This window comes from Indicator indicator, chromosome 1 (genome assembly GCF_027791375.1).
Source record: "Indicator indicator isolate 239-I01 chromosome 1, UM_Iind_1.1, whole genome shotgun sequence".
NCBI lineage: Eukaryota > Metazoa > Chordata > Aves > Piciformes > Indicatoridae > Indicator > Indicator indicator.
Window position 1 is genome coordinate 113,496,428 of NC_072010.1, and position 18,950 is coordinate 113,515,377.

Consider the following 18,950-nt stretch of genomic DNA (forward strand, 5'->3'; position numbering starts at 1 on the left):
ATATGAAAAACCCTAAAGCTTCTCCTACATACACCCATTACTTAAGTATGCATCATTAGCTGGCATTAAACATTTCTAAACACCTGCTTGTTTTGGAAGCAAAGCTAAGAAAGGTTATTTTTATGGACATACAAAGCCAGTAGAAAAAGAGATACAAGTGTGCACCTTGTAGAACAGTTCACATCAGGAATGAACGAGGAAAAGGCACTCCATCTCTCTTCACTGTTCTACACACTGTGTGCAATTGTTCCATCGCTGTTCAACCTCTGCTCACAACAATGCAGATTCACACACTGAGTAGTGTTTGTCTCCCTATTACCTTTTTTCACTGTAAAATTACACTGCTGTGAATATGCAACATTATTCATACATGTCAAAGTAGTTTTTTGGTTTTGCCTTTTTTTTTTTTTTTTTTCCAAGTGAGAAAGTCAAAACTATTGAACAAACGTTATGGAAGATATAAATGATTTAAGCTTAAGTAATTTAAAATCAACTTAACTTTCCTATTGCACATTTTTTCCCATTACTTTGCCAGATAAAACCCTATATAGGCATTTAAAAGGTTAAAATTATTAAAAGCACAAATTACATGGCACCGAAATAAAGTGCCAGAGAAATTGTATGCCTGCTGGACAATGAGTGGCAATAAAAACCAGATATAAATATATATACACATCTAGTAGTAATTCTGGGATGCTGAGATAATAAATACTTTAAACAATTTCCCAGATTTCCAGAAACATGTGAGAAACTATAGAAAACAATGCAGTTACTTGAGAAGACCAAGAATACACATGCACAAAATCTGTTATAAGAAAGAGGTTTATAATTCCCATACTTAATCTTTAAACCCACCTCTGTTATCACTATGTATTCCACAAAATGACTAACCTATTAGCTTGAGGATTTATGACAGTCAGAACAAAGAAAACTTCCCCCAGCTGCTTTATAATAGAACAGCCTACAACACCCACCCCAAAAAAATAAACCTAGCTTGTCCTGTTTTGTCTCAAAATGTTTTCTTCTGCCTATCTTTCATTCCCAGTGATCAAGGAATGCACTCATGACATCCATCAACCCGCAGCATTAAAAATAAGGACGAAACTTCCTCTTATTTCTGAGTACTGGAATTTCTCCGACTTCTAACTGCTGCTGTTGCCACAAAACCTGTGACCTGCTGTTTCCACAGTAAATGTTTCCCTTGCATAGGTCTGCTTGCTACCCTTGGAAAAACAACAGCAGTTCAACTTAAGTGGGCAGGAGTATAATCAGGCCTTCTTGTCTGAATAATTTTTGGTTTGGGTTTCTTTGTTTCTTCTTCGACATCGTTTTCCTGGTCACTCTCACATACGTGGACGACAACGCTAGGTGTAGTGTCAGTTGCAGCATGTAGCTCATACTTTTCTCCTGAAAGTTAAAATATTAGCAAAAGTGGTTAAAAAGGATCCATTTCACAGGAAAAACATTACAAAGAAAGGAATAAATAAAAATGAACAAGCAATACACCACTGACAAAAGCCTCATGACACAATTCATTACTTAGTGCAGGCAGGTGCACTGTCAGCAGTCACATTTATACCATCCAGAAATATGTAAGTTCTGTTTCCAAATCAAGAGAGTTCAGCTGCTCTCTTGCAAGCAAGTTTAAGTAAATTACCCTAGGCATTCAAAAAAACCTTCTACATGAGCAGTGATAAGCCTTCTTGGTGGGTTTCAGTCACTTTAAAACATACAATCTATCTATCCCCTGTAACACATTCAGGAGGTTTTTTGGTGGTTTTTTTTTTTTTTTGGTTTTTGTTTGTTTGTTTTAATAAAAGCAAAACCACAAGATCTTTCTTCCCCCTAAAAGCTTCCAGTGTTAAGAAAGCAGCTCTTCTCTCCTCACACTGAGGTGGGATACCACTGTTCTGGCATTCTGCAGAGCTATACAGCAGGCTTCATGCATGCACACTGTGAAATACTGATATAATCCAGTCTGTGTGTACAAGTGCTAAGACACATTCTACTGACCACTCATCTGAAACTTGTTTTCTTTCCATAACAGAGAACTGCTTCAAAAATCTAACCAGGTGCTCAATAATTGAAATCTTACATTAGATCAGGGAAGGAGTAAACTATTTATTTTCACTCTTTCCCTGATGAACTCTCTAATTTTTTTTGTTATGTTATACACATCACTTCTCAGTGGAGGGTACAGGCTCCATTAAGATCACTACACTGATCTGCATATCAGCTGTTCAAAAGAGCCAACACCTGTGGAAAGAAGCATGCTCTAGTGTGCCAAGGCTCTAAAGTGGTCTCTGCTGTTTCCTTAAGAGCTTTAGGAAGGCAAGCTGGCACAAAGAGCAGTTCCAGAGAGTGAAAGCCTCTTGCCTCAGAAAGACAGAAGCCATTTTGCTAGAGTAACCTCTCTTTAGTCCATGTTACAATGAACATTACCCTCTCTTGAGCTTTCCAGCTCTCAATATACATGATAGATGGAAAGGGATCACAAATCTGCCAAGTGAGCTTACTTTTACTGCAGGGCATCTCAATAACAGTACTTTCAGGGGAAAATGGACCAACTTTTACTGCTTTAGTAAGCCTTTAAGTATTTATTTTAAGGCCTATAGGTTTCTTTTTGCTACTGCTAAAATTTAAAAGGAAAGCTTGTAGTAAAATGGAAAGCCTGTAGCACCCATGCAGCAAGCCCTGAACTTCAGTAAAATTAGTAAGCTGTAACATTATTTATTCATCCAAGGTGTTCCACCAAAACCAACTTTTATTTTGACAAGTAGTCTTATGGGACTTGTGTTTTCAAAAATTCATTTCAGGAAAACAGAATCTTTCACAAAAACATTTAGTATGTCAACACTATTATTGATGGATGGTCTTAAAAGACCTACATGCAGGCTCATCTGTTCAGTTTACATGTTTCTGGATAAACAAATGATTTCTGACAGCATTTTATACCTCCACTTCTAACTGTAACATCTTTCCTCTACATTGTTCTGGGCATTATAATTCATATGCCCTCTAAAAGACAGTACTTATTATAAACTTCTAATAATCTACCCTAATTTTTATGCCAGCATAAGCATGACATTTTTCTGTGTGTGTCCCTAAAAGTGTAAAGAGCTGAATTTTCACAGGTAAGAATGCCCTAGTGGTTTGTAAGATGCACATCATTTTCATTAGAATTTTTGGATATCACCAACATACAATCAGCCATAAACTTCTGCTCTAACCTCTTTCCTACTCCTTAATATTGATGTGTTACCTAAGCTGGTAGGTAAACAGGTGTATAAAAATACTTCAGACCACAATTTTTCTCTTTGATACTGCGAATAAATGTGGCCATTTTTATCTCACACCTACACTTAGCACAATCGCAATCCAGTTAAATCAGACTTGTACATTTGAGGAAATATAATTTACATCAATCTGCATTAAGAAGGCTGGCTAAGGTATAAAATTACATCAAAGGATGTGCACAGTAAGTTCAGTTTAGTGAAACTTTACATCTATTTCCAAAAGTCAAATTTGGTTTAAAACACAAATAGCAAGTAAAGCTCTTTCTCTTATCTGTGATACTGTTTTAATAAATAGACATGCAAACAGCAATGTTAGCTCAAATGACAAAAAGTCTATGGGATAGCACTAGAGGCAAAGGGGGAAGTGTACATTCTTGGAATCTTCTTTAGTTCAGTGGGGAAAATAGAGGAATCTGATACAAACTTTTTTCCTTACAAGGGTGAAGCTATCTCAGAGTTTCCAATAAAGGAATAAATTGCAGCAAATGAAAATTAGGAGCAACAGGTGGCAAAACACTTTTTAACACCAGAGGAAAATTAGTTGCTACTGATAGCAGTATGTGTAGGAGGGAAACTATATCTCAGATGCAGAGGTAATTCCAGCACACAGTTACACAGCTGGTAATTGTTTTGCTGTCTTAGTATGAAACAGGACTTTTCCATCCCTTCAGAAGAAATTTAACTACATAATTGTCTCTTCATTTTTTTTTTAGGAGGCTGCTTCTTGCAAATTCTGATAAACAAGCTAATATCTGTACTCTCTACAAATCATAGATTCATGGAATACCAGGCTGGAAGACCTCAAAGATCATCACAATACCTCTACCTTGTAGAGGGCCCTCCAAGTGATCCTGTCCATGTGTGTAAAGAATCTACTCTTTATGGATACTTTTTCTGACATTACAAATTTAATTAGTAGATAGGAAATAATTTGAAAAATTCCAGAAATACAAGAAGTTTAAAAGATGTTTTATTCAATTCTTGCATTTTTACTCCCTCTTACCTGGTCCTAACTTGGAGATAGCATATAAAAGGTCATAGTTAATGACTGGAGTAGCATCTTCCACTTGCTTCCAATCAACAGGCGGAGAGGCAGGAGGTGAAATCAAAAATTGTTTGTCTGGATTTGGTGGTGCCAAATGCGAGCTTCCAATGTGCAAAGTCTGAAAAATAATAAAAGCCACAGCTGTTTCACTACTATCAATGACTCCGCCATTGATGAGGAATTTTAAGGTTTGGATAGATGTTATGTTGTAACAGACACTCAAGGTGGCAGCATGTAACTGTATCATTGAAGAGAGCTATATGAAAGACCCAATATACAAAATACAGACAAGCCACCACGTTGATTAACTCTGATGAAACATGCAATGAAGTATGCACATCTGCATCTTCTCATTATGGAGTCTGACAAAAATTTCACCAGAAAAATATCTGTCCTTAAAATACTGAAGTAGGAGGAAGCTGGATATGGGCTTTAAAGCCTAATGACAAATGGTGTTGAAACTCATTACCACAAGTGAGAGTGGTGAGAATTCTAGAAGATATATAAATAAACTGGCTCCTTCAGGACTATCCCTAGGGACATCTGAAATAGACACACATAGATTAATTCTCCCATTAAATTTGTGGAGGAAAATAAAAAAGCAGATACCAGAAAGCACCCAGATTACCAGAACCTGTGAGTTTCACATCTTCAGCAGCAGATGCTAGCCATCTACAGAGCTGCACAGATGGCAGTCTCCAAGTACAAATATGTGCTAAACGAACAATTTGCAGTAGTGAGAGCAGGACCAGCAGGTAAAACCCTGAATATACAGCTCTACACTTTGGATTCCCTCAGACACTACTTGTGTGTGCAGTTGGAAGAGCACTCTCGGCTTCCCCCACCCTGTTAAATTGCCTCGGACTGTGCTGATTACTATCATCTACTCCCTTTTCCCAAGGTTATCAAAACAAAACAGAGGGCAACATAGATCAATATATGCAACAGCCTCTAAATACTTGTGCCTTTGGAATAACCTGTATCTCTAATCAAACTGGAAAGAGTAGCAGTGTACATTAACAGGACTGATAACCTATGGAAGCTCATCATGAGTAAGTTATGCTTCAGTAACTTGTTGGGATAATCATAAAAAGACTTACCTGAGCAAAATACAGTTTTATCTCCTTTCCAAGGAACTCTGTCTTATGCAACTGGATTCTAGCATCTGCTGCAGATAAAGGGTTACTGAAATTTATTCGTACTCTTTTGAAGCTCTTAAAATACTGAAAGGTGATATCTCTGTCGTATGTTCTGAACAGTGATTCAAATTTGGCCTGAAAAGAAAGGACCAGAGAAGAAAGTGAATAAGCAGCACTCTACCTTTTCTTTAAAGAAACAGAGAAATAACTTGCAGTTACTAGTAGGGACATTCTACCATTCTCGAATATTGATGTACTTGTAACACCTGAGATTTAGTTTTATTTTCCTTTTTATAATGATTTTTTCTAACCTATCATTTCTTTCCTCTGTAGCAGCTTTTTATCTTCCTTGTTAAAAAATAAATTATCATCATTAATAAGTATTGAACATAATATTCTGATTTAGTGACATCATAGAAATAGTGGTACTGGTAAGATACTGAAAAGAAAAGCTTGTCTTATGCGATTAATATCCAAAGGCTTTGAAAGAAGTCTATCAAGCATGTCTTTGTCTAAGTGAGCACTTTTCAAGGAAATGAACAAAACAGTTCTAACAGGAAAAAAAACCCCAAACCCCCAAACATTTGCAAGCTAAATGTGATTTTCTTCCATGACTCAGCACACATAGCAAAGTTCATAAACATCTCCTGTTTTAATAGCTGTTACTCTCATTTAAGAAAATACACATATTATTACTGACCTCTACTTAAACAGCCTTTTCTATTTCTGGAACCAAGTTCTAGAAAGACTCTTGCTACCTTTCCTAAGAAGTCTTAAGTATTAACCATACAGCTCCTGAAGGGCCTCTGACACACTCTTTTGATGGTATAGCAAGAATAGCAACTGGACCAAAGCAGCCTATCTTCACAGGTCTGCAACTGAGTTAATTTGCTTTCCTATCTGCATGCAAGGACTGAAACATCTTTACCAACAGCACTTCAGGTTTGTGCTCCTAAACCACCTAGGCAAACCTGACTTGGCTATTTTTCATATTCATTTACATGGAGAATGCCTCCACTCTTACTTCAGTAAGTCAGACCAAAGGAGGAAAAAGAATCAAGAGGTTCTCAAGCTGCCATGCTCTTGCAAAATGTTTCAGGCTCACACTGAGAACACAGTAACCAGTCATAGTGATGGCAAGAGATCAAACATTCAGATTTCAGCTATTTTCAGATATTTCCTCCTCATAAAAGCTTACTAGAAGTTCAAGACAAAGCCAAAATAAACAAGTAGATAAAAATCACATTGCCTCTTTTTTACTGTTACATTTTGAATTAGTAGGGAAAAGAAGCAAAGATTACATAAGGACGCAATTACTTCAAAATTTCATTTTCCTTCCTGAAAAGCTCTGCTTCAAACTCTCCAAATCTACATGGAGATATTTTAAAATCAGAACTGTCCTGCTTCTTGCTGAGCCACACTTAAGGTTCTTCAAAATGAGTTCTGAAAGAAGACCAGGACCCTCCCCGCACAAAGCCTGTATTTGTTAGCCTCCTGTACTCCAGAGAGAGATGGATGTAACCAGTTCACATTTTAACTCAAGACTACATGCAAGATTTGTGCAATATCCATATATAAATAGTTTTTCAAATCTGTGTTGTTACAGAGGTCATAAATGCCATGCTAGCAATCCTACACTAAACGTTATTTCTTTGTCCTTAAGGTAACTTAGTCAACAATTCACTGTAAAAGGACGAAATTACTTACATGCATTCTAATCAGTTAAAAATAACCCCAAGAGGACTTCTTATAGTTTTAACCTTATGCTCTTAACTATAGTGCCAGACAAAAAAAAAAAAAAATCCCATGAAAAGTATAAAGGGTACTATAAATTATGTTAACCCTACTACTAAGATTATTATCTAAACATTTGCTGAAAATGCATATGCAAGTGAAGAATTCACAATACAGAGAGACAAGGAAATCTGGAGGTAAACTTCTGATCATTTACAAAAACACACATCCTAAGATTTAAGAATTTCCACAGTCATTCACATCAGAGCAGACTGTTGTAGACTTCCAAGACCCTTACAAACAAATTAAGTTTTCTTACAAGTCAGAAAAAACTATCAAGGCAGCCATCCACATTTTAAACAATTAGAAACAGCACCTACATACTTTAGCAACCCAGTAGCTCACAGAAATAAACCACAAAAGATAAAGCATACCCTTATTTCTGCTTGATTGAAGACATCACTATCTGCCACACAGGCAATCAGAGAGCTAAAACTGTAGTTAAAATTTCTAAAATGCATTTTGTGCTCTGTCAAAGTGACCCTTGCTGTTCCACAGAAACCAATGACTTAAGGAAGCCGCTGGTCCCACAGGCAGCGTTTATAAGGGAAACAAGTCCAGCCCCTTGAGAGGAAAAAAAAAAAAAAAAAAAAAAGGGAAAAATTAAAAAAAAAAAAAAAAAAAAAAAAAAGGTTTCAGAGCATCCTGTATGTGACAGCGAATTCCTGAACAAAGTCCTGCATGCTTTGAGGCAGTCAGGAACAAAATGTAAGCTGCGACTGGAAAGAGGTGACGTCAGCACATTAGTCAGCTTCCCTATGCTAATTACCAGCATTCGGGAGGATGGAAAAAACAGCTGAGGTTTGCACAGCAGCTGCTTTATCAAGCCTCTTGCAGCATAGTTTCCACTGGTAGTAATTCCATTCAGCTCTCAGACAACATGCTCTTCACTGGAATGGGACAGCCCATCTTAAGATGGAAAATGTTACTGCTAAAGGACCAAAGTCTAGAGTAATAGGCTGTAATTAGCCAGGAGGAAAATTTCAAGACTTGGGAGTGGAAAACAAATCCCTCAGGTCAATAGCTTTTGGTAGTTTTGTGGAAAAAATACATGGGCTGAAGTTTAGAGATTAGGAGGAACTGATTTGGGAAAAATACTTTTCCCCCCTCGTTAGCGTGAGAAATTATTTTGAAGCTTTCTTCAAAGCAACTATATGGACTAATTACTATTCTCACGTCATTAAAAACTCGTTCTAAGCCTCATTAACGGTTGAAGGGTTTTTTTGTTTGGGATGGTTGGGGTTTTTTTGGTTTTTTTTTGGGGAGGGGGTTGAGTTGGGTTTTTGTTTGGTCAGTTGGTTTTGGGGGGATGTTGTTTTTAACAGGAACTTCATCAGCAATCTGCTGGCAGGGTTTTAAGAGACAACCTGAACTACCAATAGCAGTGATGAGGTACGAAATCTACATTTCTGATATTTTCTGGTTTAATTGTATCCCAGTTTCAGAACATTTCTCAAAAGGTAGCACAAGACAGATTTTTTTTTTTTTTAATGCAATTTTGGGGTTGGTTGGTTTGTTTGTCCTTGGGTTTTATTGCTTATGCTTTTGGGGTTTTTTGCTTGGTGGTTTTTCTAAAAATCAAGAACCATTTTAAAAAAAATTAGCATTTCAAGTAATTAATAAAGTTTAAGCTGAAGCTTTTACAAGCCATTTAGATATCTCCTACGCAGCTTTCGATCAAAATCTATACGGAAGTCAAAATCCTAAGTGTGCTTACCTCAGTTTTACTGTAATAATGGGGTTATGACACAAGCACTGAATTTTATGAAATACTTGCAAACAATAGACTATCATCAGTTTAAAACCTTATTTAATAAATATTTAATTATGTATAATTATTCACATGAATAGCCCTCTCTATTTCCATAGGCTCCACTTGATTGAAGATAAGGGGGTTTATTGTGCCAGAGGACAAAATCCCTATTTAGTAATCAAACTCTCTGCTATCGTAATGTTACCTTAGCATGAAAGACTACTCAGACCTACTTCCTAGCATGTTTCCTTAGAAACTCTCACTTAAAAATAAGCTCAGCTCAGGAAAAGGTGCTTTGAAGGACAACTCAGCAACTGGTGTAGATGCTGTCAGCAAGATTAAACTCAGCTCTGAAAGAAAGTAAAAAGCTACAAGCCTCCAATGCTCCAGTAGCCCCTAACATGCTGGGTGTCTGAAAGGAGCTGAAAGCAGCTCCTTCCCTATCCCCAAGCTCAGAAACAGCATGTCCAGAAAGAGTAGGAGAGCGATCACGTCCCCGTACTCAGCATTGGTGAGGCTGCACCTTGAATACTGCGTTCAGTTTTGGACCCCTCACCACAAGAAAGACACTGAGGTGCTGCAGTGTCCAGAGAAGGGCAACGAAGCTGATGAAGGGTCTGGAGAACAGGTCTTATGAGGAGCATCTGGGGCAACTGGGATTGTTTAGCCTGCAGAAGACAAGGCTGAGGGGAGACTTCATTGCTCTCTCCAACGGTCAAAGTTATTGGACCTTGTAGCGAGGAGGGGGTCAGTCTCTTCTCCCTCGTGTCAAGTGTGATAGAATGAGAAGAAATGGCCTCAAGTTGCACTAGGAGAGGTTTAGGTTGGATACTAGGGAAAAAATTATTTACTGGAAGGGTGGTCAGCCATTGGAATAGGCTGCCCAGGGAAGCGGTTGAGTCACCATTCCTGGAGGTGTTAGAAAAACATGTAGACATGGCACTTCAGGATGTGGTTTAATGGCCATGGTGGTGTTAGGTTGACAGTTGGACTTGATGATCTTCTCCAACCAAAGCAATTCTATGGTTTTATGACATGCAGTGGCTATCCAGCCACTCAACACTGATGTGGTCTGGACTGGACACGTGCACAGCGAGAACAGGTCTAAGTTCCCAAGCTCACAACTTTACCCAGAAACCCAAGTACTTAAGAAGAGGATTCATAAACAGCAGTGAACCACCTGAGCTCTCTCAAAATCATGTCGAGTATGTCTTGAATCCTGCCCTCGCCCTGGAATTAGGTCTTCAAGTGTCTTAAAGACTTCGGAAGTGCAAGCACCAAGCATGACTCCATAGACCAGTGGTCAGGATGATCATCTGGAAAATATGGTTATGAATCACCTGAGCATAAAAGGAAAACAGACTTTCCACATCCTAGGTGAATGCTATAGCTGCTGATAAGAAAGTAAAGGAGGTCCCCCTTTAACCTGTTACTGAGTCAGAGTCATTTGGCATACTCTGAAGCTACTGAGGTGATCGCATCTTTGTGGGTGACAGGTGGAAAGAATGTTTCTTTTGTAGAGCCTCGCAGGCCCTACACTGAAGGCAGTTTGAGCTGCCCAACAGAATGGAACTTTTGGCAACCTAGCTGTAGACCTTTATATAGCTAAGCGTGTCAAAGCTTCCTAGCAGTCCAGTGATTGTGAACATCTTCAAAAGCCCTATTTTGGGCTTCACAGTTTAAAGTAGGACAGGTAGATTCTAGGCACTCGCATCCCTTTGTTAGTCTAGACTTATATTTTTATGCCCTGATGCCATGAAGAGTAAGACATTAAAAATACCTCTGACTCCTATCCTCAATGCTACCTACATGGTGTTGAGACCCAAGGAAAATGACTTTACAAGTCTTACTACAGCCATTTTTCAAACATAACTGTCATCTAAAACAAGACTAGAACCTGCTGTAGTAATGTGTTAGCTGTAAAGAAACCAACCATTTTTGAGAAGATTTAAGACCTCACATTGTGTTCTCCAGAGAGAACACGGAGCCTTCTACTGATACACACTAGTTTTTACACTTTGCCTGTTTAAAAGGACAAATAAAAGAAACCAGTCCTAGTCTGTTTCACATTATCACTATAATCACTATTTTTTTGTAAGGCTGTCTCAGCAGTCAGTCTTAAAAAAACAACTCTAGGAAAAAAAAAGGATGATTGCATACTAACACCATTCACAACAAAGAATAAATCAAGAAGTAGTATTCTCAGGGCAAAGGCATAGAAAAAAAATATTAAAAAAAAATCATCACTTTGAAGTGTTCTAATACCCTTACTGCTGTGGTTTATAGAAAATGCAGTCTTCAATGTAGTAATTAGCAGATTAAATAAACTACCTCAAATTATTGAAAAACTAACAGAAGGCCTTACTTTATCAAAATAAATAAAAAATATTCACTGCCTCTGCTTCATGTAATGAAGTGTTATTTAAGGCAGCAGCACTATGTTGAGAGCCCTGGCGTGTATTGCAGAAACCAAGAGTCAAAGTTACAAAACCACCATTACAAAATCCTGCCCGTGTTGCAATGTTTATTCTGTGCTGTTCAGGTTCTGTAACCTTTGTTAACCACATGCTAACAAACTGTCTGGAACAAGAACACAGCAAGGCTACCAGAACTTCTGGATTTCATGTTCTGATGCTATCAACGTGCAGTTTTTATTCTCCCTTGTCATCAGAGAGTTTGCTGCCATCTTCTCTTTGAGACTCCCTGGTGACCTACAGAAAGAGAACAAGGCCAAGGAGATCCCCTGCTTAAAGGTATACGCTGTCATCCACATACTAAATAATGTCTGATACTAATGGACACAAACTTCATCGGTGCAATGGGACGCTGCTGTACCTTGGGCAACAAGAATCAGGGCAATCAAACAGATAACAATAGTACCACATGACAACACAGTCAGCCCTGGATTATCAGGTTTCAGTTTTCCATTGAAAGGCACAGATTCTGAGGCTCAAATTTTAAAAGCTGAGTTCCCCAAACTGCAGACAAGATACGCAATGAAGATCGAGAGTACTCTTTAACATCAGCAGCACCCAACATATCCTCCACTAGCAGCAATTCCCAGGCAGAGAAATTTAACAGAAATCATTTTTTTCAATTAGTTTTGGGGGTGAAAGGAAAAACAAGAAGTTGAATGAGCATATGGAATGGTGGGAACACAAAATGACTGAATGCCAGAAGTTGTTCTGTAACTTAATCTTGACATGCAGTAAAACAGGTAAGGCACAGAGGAGGAAATGAGAATACAGAAGTAGAAAAAAAAAAATCAAGTCCAAAAATGACTGTTCAGTGTTAATAACTACATTAGCAAAGCTAACGACCTGAGGAAAAAATTAACATGAAAATAATGTTTCTGTATTGGTAATTCTGTATTAATCAGAACAAGAGAGTCCATTCTCATCCCTTTTACTATAGCCCTTGGATGGTGCTCCATGTAATCCCTGTATACCAAACTGTATATACTTGTTGATCTTTTGTTATCAACATATAGTTTCTATTCCTGTCTTCATGGTAATTATCTTGTCTTAGTCTTTACAAGAGGGATAAACATATTGAAATTATCTTGAATGAATAACCATACTTACTGGTTTCATTTTCCTAGTGGTTGGGAAACGGGAGGGCGGGGCAGACAGTAAAGTATAAACAGCTTCCAGAGCTATTCATGCATGTCTAGGGTCAGTAAGTTCTGCTCTCTGTGCAGTAGCCCACACCTGAATTCAGGTGACCTTGTATTCTGCCCTGTTCATCAGTGTAGGAGCAGGGGTGCTATGTATCCACATGGGAAGGGCAGGCTGAAGGAGAGAATGGGAAAAGCAAATACATGTTCCTTTCTAGAACTTAACACTTATCTAGAGTGTGGCTTCAGCATGCATTCAGGCAAAAATAAAAAATCCCCAGAACTCAGACCCACTGAAAAAGTAACAAAATTTAACACATGAAAAGCTAAGGAGCACATTTCCTTGACAGTGTATATTTCTCTACTGCCTTTAAGGGTGCCCTGCAAACCAACGCTGCCATCAGGAAACAGTAACCATCATTGGAAAACTTTTTTCCCCTGCCCTTGGGATTTAAGAAGTGGTCTGGTTTTATGTGATGGTGTGTGTTGTGGGGTTTGGTTTGCTTTGAAACTGAACTTGATGAGCAAGAGAAGTCACAACAATGCCTGCTGGCTCAACTAAAGAGCTAGAAGTGAGGGCAGTGGGTTAAGTCACCTGCCTTAAAATGTCTGCACAGTTCTTTCTCTCATTTTAGTAGCCAAAAATTAATCAATACCACCATATCCCCCCCAAGCAAAAAATTTCCCCCCAAACAAAGATGATGGAAAGAAAATTGGACATGATTTGGTTTTGAAAGTCTAATTTAAGGATTTAAGAAGTAAAATTTAGTGGCAGCCCAGTAACACTTGAATGTAGTTTTCTCCTCAAACTCCTTACAATAGCCTGACCACAGAGACAGGCAGCCTTGATGGCTAATCCAGAACACTGGGATGGCTATACACCTACTCATGCAGTCAGACAGTAACACATAAGGTAGCTGCACAAATTCCTCCTGTGCCAGGCAAACCTAGATCAGAAACACAGGGAGAAGAAGGGAGTCAGAATTATCCCAACTGAAAATGTTAATGGACGGTTTCTTCCACTTTGTGGTTACAAAAACCTTAAGTTTTTCAAAGTTGTATACTTGTCGGTTTTATATTTTATGTATCCTTTAGATCTTCAGAAAGTACAAGATAGATGAATATATACACTGAGTTACAAAAATCAGAGAAATTACCTGCAACAAAACACCTTTCTAACAAGCAAAAACCCCTCCCCCCGAATTCCAGTATTATGGAACGAACTGCACACATATCATCTGCAAATTCATTTACAGTAAAGAAATCACATGGGGAACAGCAATACAAGTACACAAACTGGTTTTCCAAATTAAACAGAGCTACGTGCAGCATATTAAGGTAACGCCTACACGATGACAAAATGGAAAAAGGGGCACTAAGCATGGATTTAAGACTCATCATCAGCTCCTCTCATTAACTTTGTTTATAATGTGGAATAGCAAGCACATGACCATTTACTGTATCATATGCTTGCAAGTATTTTAATCACTGAATTTCCAGTCACAGAGACAAAATACGGTGCAGTTTTAAAACTTAGGCATCTGGTTCCAAATAATAGGGTACACAAAAGAAAAGCCTGTCTGTACTACATCAAGTTATGTAAAAGTACTATACAGGAGTGCCATTTGAAAAAAAAAAAAAAAGAAAGTATTCAATGGCTATAAATTAAGCTATTGGCCAATATTTTCATCTCTATAAAAAGGAACTTTTCAGAAATAAAGCTTGAATACTTGTCAGTAATATTTATCAGAGCACTAGTTCAGCACAATCATCACTACCCTACTTTGTATGCTGGCATAGATACTTACTGCAGACACAGATAGATTCAGCTGACCATAAAAGTTAATCCAGGGGGTGATGCCACCTCTGATTAAACTCCTAACAGTTCCAGTAAAACTTTCTCTTCTTCTAAACAGAAATCAAAGCATATTGACCATTTTCTAAGATACCAGGCAAAACATGTAAAGGCAAGCAGAAAAGCTATGAAGATCTGCCCCTTTCCTAAGATGGTATTTAAGGCAAGACTCAAACTTTTACATACCTGAAATGATGGAAGGCTAAATGCCAATCAAAAGTCTTTAAAAAAATACTTTACCTATTTCTCCTTTATATTAATTGATCACTTTAACTACAAAATTATCTACAGATAATGAATTTACAGTAGAAAGAGGATATAATGAAACACTAAGTCTTTTTGCAGGGGGGACTGAAAAAGGAAAGGAGAAAGTTCTTGTAAGGTCAGTTGTAAACATTCCCCTCACCCCCACCAGAAAGAGAGTGTTTGTTTTCAAATAATCAAAACAAACTTCAAGATCAGATTCTTTTTAAAAGTATATGAAAATACCTGAAAAAGATTGTCCAGATATAGTAATAGTCCAATCCATTACATGTTAGGTGACCATGGGTAGGGCAGCAAGAAAAAAAGAAAAAATCCACAAAACAGATGACAAAACCAAGATGACAATCTTTATGCCAGACAAATGTAAACAAGATCGCTCCCATGGCCAGATGCAGTTGCAGTGCTGGATTATTTATTTCTATTTAAGGCAGAAAGGAGAAAGAAAAGGTGACAGGGACAATAGTACAGTCTATAACTCATCACGGAAGCGGTGCACATGCCACACAAGAAAAGGCTAACTATGGAAAGGGAAGGGCAGGAAATCCTTAAACAACTCAACTCTTCTAACCCAAACTTGTTAAGGGCTTCTATAAATATAGATATCTATATAAATCCTTTCCTCAGAGTGGAGATTAAAAAGGGGAAAGAGAAGAAAATTCTCCAAAGATCATCTATATTTATTATGAACTAAAAAAGAACAAGGGCTTTTAAACCAAAATGTGTTAATAGGCCATTTTTACAGATACTTTTTCTCTAGTATAAAAACTATTTACAGCAGAATTGAAGGAAGTTATTTGTTAAAATATGTTCCCACATCCCCCAAGATATAATATCTCAGGAGCACTGCATAAATATGAAATAAAGGAAGCATGAGGTATTCTTCCTACCACTATAACTTGGAAAAAAAATAAAATCAGCAGCAGACTGACTTTTTCAAGGTTATTTATCTGAATGCCAGCATGGGGAAAAAAAAGGCAATCTAGACAGTAAACAAAAGACAAGTGAATTTTCAAGATAAAACAATTTCAGAAAGAAGGGGTATACTGCACACAACAGCTTCTAAACCAGAAACAGTCCTTCGCATAATTATTTCTTGAGCGAGAGGGCACTTTCTGAAGATGAAGAACACTTCAGTAAAGAAAAAACAGCTGTACTGTTAAGTTAGATTCAGCAAAGTTCAGGGGATAAGACATGCTTAGAATTGAATTCATGCATTCTTTAAGCACACCATACAAGTTCTGACATTAACACAGCTGGAGCACCACACTCCTGTGCTGCCTCTGCACACTGCCCACACCTTTAGGTGAACTAAGGGGCACGGAGGAAATGTTGATGCTGGGCTTGTACACTGGTATCTAAAAGATATCATATTTGAAGACTGAACAGGGACCAAATTTCAGAGAAATGGGCCTTCAGTGTTAACCTAGATGTTTAAATATCGACAGTGATGCAAGTAGAACTATCCTCTGCTCCCAAAACAAGAAGCATTGAGGAATGGAAGTTCTTGCATAAAGATAATCAGTATGTCTAGGCAACTTAGTAAAAAAGGATGTAGGATGAAAGATAGAAAGTAAGTTCCCCAAATCTCTCTTGTGGCAAGAGGGGAAAAAGACCATAGTAAAGTGATTCCATGGTGTATCACAAGCCAATCCAAAAATTGAGAATATTTTATTCAAACCCTCTCAAACTGAAGGCAGTGTGGTCAAAGCTCCCCAATATCCAGATGGTCCAGTAGCAAGCAGACACCTTCAAAATTCCTGCATTCCTCTCTGGACCTAGAAGCAGAATCCACAAGGCAAAAATACTAATCCAGCCATGAATTTAAATTTGATTTATGATTTTAAAAAACTCAAGCCAAAGGTTTGATAGATATCTATCTCTCTATATATATATCTAAGTACAGAGATGAGAATATGACAAATTTTACAAAACATTTTTAAAAACTAGATTTTTTAAAGGACTGGAAAAGGTTATCATCCAGATTCAAATAATTAAGATTGTTTTCTAAATATACATATGTATATATATATAATGTTAGTTACAGTAAAAGCTTGATGTCTGCATAGCAGTCTTGAATAATGCTTGAGGAAACAAAACCCCAATATTTGTCCAGACTCTCTGGCTTTATGAAACACACACTTATAATGGCAGGATTAAGAGGCAGGTGGCATTTTTGGTTCAGTATGCTTCCATATCCATTGAAACTTCTCTGAAAAGACCAGAAAAGTCAAGATATTTTTATCTCACTTTGTACATTCAGGATAACGAAGGAGACAATAATAAAAAGGTCAGTACAGAGGAGAAAAAGCAGAAGGAATGAATCTGTGTCAGCTTGTCTTTATTCTCTACTCAACATTTAAATCAAGAATTACCCTTATAAAGCATGAATCATTGCATATTAAAGCTGCAGATAAACCAATTTAAGAAGCCTAACTACTTTTTGAGCAATCAAGATTTTGTTTTCTATCTGCCTGAAACAGTCTAACAGAGAGTATTTTGGTGGTTTCCATACCTATGATCAAGAATCTCTGCTAGGCATTTCAGATCAGTTAGTTAAACACGGAGTTCCAAAGTTCTTTAATGCAAGAAAACTCTGAAGTCAGGTGTCATTTTTACTGAAGATTTTGGAGGCTGCTAAGAGCACACCACCAAACTGAGCTTTGGTACGACTTGCATCATTGCCTATACTGTTACAGAGTACTCTGCAATATGACATCTCTACAGTGGGTTAAATGAAAATTTTTAAAAAGTAAGTGACATCTGATGGTGGAAACCAACACTCAGCTGCTCCTATCTGATTGTACTCAAACAAAACCAGAGCTGCAATGAATCTTCCATGATCACATTTGGGAAATTAAATCAGTTCACTATGGCAACTTAAACAAAACAATAGTTAAGTAGGGAAAGATATAGCAATATTCACTCCTCAGTTCCACCTATATTTTTTTACTTCAACATTTCAAGACCTTCCAGCCTGGAATTCCTTCAGAGCAGATACATACTCCTCAAGGGTAATGAAAGTTTGGGGGGTAGGGGAGAAGGGCAGCTTGGGCCACCACTGCAATAAACACTACTCCCTCAACGTAAGAGCAAGGTGCTTTCTTTATTCAAACCATCAGTCCTGGAGGTCCATACTCCCAAAAGCTGTTTCTCAGCATTACCCAGGTAGAATTTGAGTAGTCTTACATCTAAAGATAACACACAGGTATCATTCTGTGGACAACTCCTTCTAACACATAGTGCAGAGCTGATTTCAAACCTTCAAGAGCTATTATTACTCTTTGATGACGTTTGTTGAAGTAGCATACTGGTTTGCCTGCAGTCTGGTTCACAGAAGCTTTGGAACATTTTCTTTTAAACAAAAAAAACCCTCAAGCACCAAAAAAAACAAAAACAAAAAACAACAACAACAAAAAAAAACATAACAAAACAAAAGATATTGTGGCTAAAGGCTGACTGACTGTTCCAAACCATTCTCACAGGATCTCCAAAACATGAGACAATTTTGTTCACCTTGTAATCAATGGTTCCTGAAAGTTAAAACCTTATTTACTCTCCCTTCACTTCAAATTCTCATCTATTAAAGACACATAAATTGCAACCCTGGCTTGTTCCAATGAATGCCAGTTAAGTTCCTAATTTTCTTGATCTTCATTCAAGGGGTTTTCAAGTAACAGAAGTAAAACAAAACCAGCCAAACAAACAAGCAAACAACCCCACCCACAAAAAAAATAACCCTGCAACCACCCACAAATGAAAAAAAAAACAACACCAAAACCAAAAATACCAAACCAAAACCAAAGCAAACTCCCAGAAGGTTACCTGCATCTATTACTATTATTTCAAAAAGAAAATAAGGAAGGAATCCTACTCAAATTAGTTCTTAATACAATCACAAACATTTACTTGAAGTCCAAAACTACAGACTGTACCCTGCAGCTGTGTCTTTTCGGCAGAAAGCCATGATGCTCAGGGATCCAGAGTTTTGACCACAGAAGTCTGCATCACCTATGGACGTAAGCAAGGCTTCTATGAAGCCATTTCTCTGCACACAGAAGCTATCCACAATTACTCTACACTGGGATTAAAAAAAGATTCAAATAACCCATTGATTTTTTTTTTTTTAAACACAGATTCCAAAAGCACTGCCAAGAAGGAAAGTAGCTGTTTCTACTGAATAGGCTCTTA

The 18,950-nt window shown here is 37.6% G+C and overlaps 1 protein-coding gene across 2 annotated transcripts; it reads right to left on the minus strand.

The window, feature by feature from the left end:
* Positions 1 to 506: 506 nt before the first annotated feature.
* On the minus strand, positions 507 to 7,757 carry RCAN1 (regulator of calcineurin 1). 2 transcript variants are annotated; one of them, XM_054381928.1, is made up of 5 exons: positions 7,649 to 7,757; positions 5,442 to 5,615; positions 5,363 to 5,374; positions 4,300 to 4,459; positions 507 to 1,407 (listed from the first exon to the last, which is right to left on the minus strand). In XM_054381928.1, the coding sequence occupies exons 1-5, from the start codon at positions 7,733 to 7,735 to the stop codon at positions 1,244 to 1,246; spliced, it is 597 nt and encodes a 198-aa protein (XP_054237903.1). In that variant the 5' UTR covers positions 7,736 to 7,757; the 3' UTR covers positions 507 to 1,243. The 2 variants fall into 2 exon arrangements, with proteins under 2 accessions (XP_054237903.1, XP_054237896.1); XM_054381921.1 differs by lacking the exon at positions 5,363 to 5,374.
* Between the last annotated feature and the right edge of the window lie 11,193 nt (positions 7,758 to 18,950).

Coding starts and splice junctions, on each gene's coding strand:
- RCAN1 (XM_054381928.1), bottom strand. CDS start 7,735: ATGCATTTTAGAAATTTTAACTACAGTTTTAGCTCTCTGATTGCCTGT. Junction 5,616..7,648: donor TCAATCAAGCAGAAATAAGG/GTATGCTTTATC, acceptor CTTTCTTTTCAG/GCCAAATTTGAATCACTGTT. Junction 1,408..4,299: donor TATCTCCAAGTTAGGACCAG/GTAAGAGGGAGT, acceptor TTTAACTTTCAG/GAGAAAAGTATGAGCTACAT.